The sequence below is a fragment of the Mandrillus leucophaeus genome, unplaced genomic scaffold, assembly GCF_000951045.1.
Source record: "Mandrillus leucophaeus isolate KB7577 unplaced genomic scaffold, Mleu.le_1.0 Scaffold373, whole genome shotgun sequence".
Classification (NCBI taxonomy): Eukaryota; Metazoa; Chordata; class Mammalia; order Primates; family Cercopithecidae; genus Mandrillus; species Mandrillus leucophaeus.
The window spans coordinates 1,468,974-1,471,270 of record NW_012103954.1 but is presented as its reverse complement, the minus strand read 5'-3'; the positions used below and the strand labels follow the sequence as shown (position 1 = coordinate 1,471,270).

The window sequence follows — 2,297 nt, the reverse complement described above, 5'->3', positions numbered from 1 at the left end:
CACGCACTTCCAAACTCTCACTCGTGTTTTTCAGAAGTGGGTTTTACAAGTTTTGGTGCGTAAAGGTCTTAGTGGAATTTCTATGGGTGTTTATCTAGGCTGCCTCCAAACCCCAGCCAACTAGGGGTGAGCTCCCGCGGCCACCTATAACAGTCGGTCCCTCGCAGTGCACGTGCTGATGCGGTTCCTGAGGTGGAGGGGGAGCTGGAGGGCCCCGGGGGCCCTTCTCCCTGCGCAGGGTGTGAATTCTAAATGAACCTGAATGTGAGGACGAAATGGAACCTGCTCTCCCCAGCAGTGAGTTGGAGGTGGGGCCAGGCGCTCCCCAGCAGTGAGTTGGAGGGGGCCAGGCGCTCCCCAGCAGTGAGTTGGAGGCAGTGAGTTGGAGGGGGGCCAGGCGCTCCCCAGCAGTGAGTTGGAGGGGGGACCAGGCGCTCCCCAGCAGTGAGTTGGAGGTGGGGCCAGGCGCTCCCCAGCAGTGAGTTGGAGGTGGGGCCAGGCGCTCCCCAGCAGTGAGTTGGAGGGGGCCAGGTGCTCCCCAGCAGTGAGTTGGAGGGGGGCCAGGCGTTCCCCAGCAGTGAGTTGGAGGGGGGACCAGGCGCCACCCTCTTCCAGTGGGATCAGCATTGCTTGGTCATTTGCAGGTGAGAACGAGCTGCTCCCATTAACCGTGTTTCCAGGGCATAAACCCCCTCTGTATAAAAACGAACAAAGAAAAGTGGCTGCCGAGCGAGGTGGTTTCCCAGCCTTTGTTTAGCAGCATCCTCGAGTGTCCCCCGAACGCGGCTCCTGGAGTTCCATGCGGGTAGCCCTGTCAATGATGGCGATGCAATTACTTTCTACCACAGTGTTGTCTGCGCTCAGGGTAAAGCCATGATGAAGGCGGCTTTCAGGACTTGTAATTACAGAGCCACGGGTGGCCTCTCTCCTCGCAGCCGGGAAGGTCAGCACAGGTCCTGGGTGCTGCCGGCCCCGAGCTCTACTCCTGCAAACGCTGGTCAAAATGCCAGAAGTAATTACCTGGCTGTTCAGAATGGAGTCACGGGGTGCAGCTCCGACCATCCGATTCCCTAAAGCCTCCGTCCAAACTGAAACTTGTTTAAAACCTCCCGGGCTGCAGCCACGGGGCACCTGCTCTTTGGCAGGCAGAGCCTCACCACAGTCCTTCCCTGTGCTCCAGTCGGCCGGTCTCTGCTGCAGCCCGGGGGAGGCGCTCCCATGCAGACAGTCCTCACCTGTGCTCCCAGGGGGGAGGCGCTCCCATGCAGACAGTCCTCACCTGTGCTCCCACTGGCCGGTCTCTGCTGCAGCCCGTGGGAGGCGCTCCCACGCAGGCAGGAGTTCTTGTTCTGTGTCCAGCCCACGTGGCCCTGGACACAAGTGGGGCCTGGTTCACACACTGCAGCCCCTCGCCCACCCACCCCCGACACAGCAGGTCCAGCAGGGAGACGGGCCCTGGGCACTGAGCCTGCAGGGCCTGCTGTGCAGACCCTACCAGCCCCACCGGCCCACCCTTCCCGCACCGCACCCTCCGCTCCTTCGTCTGTTTCTCCTGCAGGCTCCTCTTTTTAGTTACTCCTCATCGCCTGTGTCTGTGCCGCGAGTCCTAGAGCAGGAGGACAGCCTGGTGCTTCCCCCCAAGCCTCTCTCTCACCCTCCCTGGGTGACACCCCAGCCGGGCAAGCTGTGGGATCCTCAACCTCGTGGCTGTGGAGCGGCAGGGTGAGCGCGAGCCCTGCACCAGCCACAGCCGAAGCCCAGGAGCCCCCAGCCACGCGGATCCTGGTGGCAGCTCAGCTCCAACGAGGACATGACACAGTGGCCCATGCACAGCGGAACGCGGGGCCAGGCCGCCCAGGCCACACCTCCAGCCTCACTGCTCTGGTGCTGTTTCCTCAGCTGCGCCCTGGGGGTCTGGCGAAGGGGAGCGCTAGGATCCCTGTGCCTGGAAGACCCTCCAAGGACAGTGCAGGTCCTTGGAGAGTCACTTTCATCAGTTTGACAGGTGTCTCATTCACCTGCACGTGGAGGCAATTTTCTCAGCAAGTGGCTTTTTTGAACATTTCCGAAGCATCTTCCTTCATTTCTAATAAGTGCAACTTCCTTTTCACACTCAAGACTCAGGAGTTCCTCTTGCCTTGTTCCAATCTCTTAATCACGAGGGTGGTACCGGAGCGTGGATGGGCTTCGGGCCTCACCAGCGCACAGCTCCACCCGGCGTGGCCTCCCTGGGGAGCGGGTGTGTGGGAGCGTGGATGGCTTCGGGCCCCACCAGTGCACAGCTCCACCCGGCGTGG

General features: G+C 61.6%; 1 protein-coding gene across 1 annotated transcript in view; it reads right to left on the bottom strand.

Moving 5' to 3' along the window:
- Positions 1-753: 753 nt before the first annotated feature.
- Positions 754-2,297, bottom strand: part of PTPRN2 (protein tyrosine phosphatase, receptor type, N polypeptide 2) — a 362,338-nt gene continuing 360,794 nt past the window's right edge. The window contains exons 13-14 of the mRNA XM_011990197.1: positions 1,280-1,370; positions 754-854 (exon numbers count right to left, since the gene is read on the bottom strand). Coding sequence (XP_011845587.1) covers positions 754-854; positions 1,280-1,370 — 192 coding nt within the window. The remainder of the gene's footprint in view (positions 855-1,279; positions 1,371-2,297) is intronic.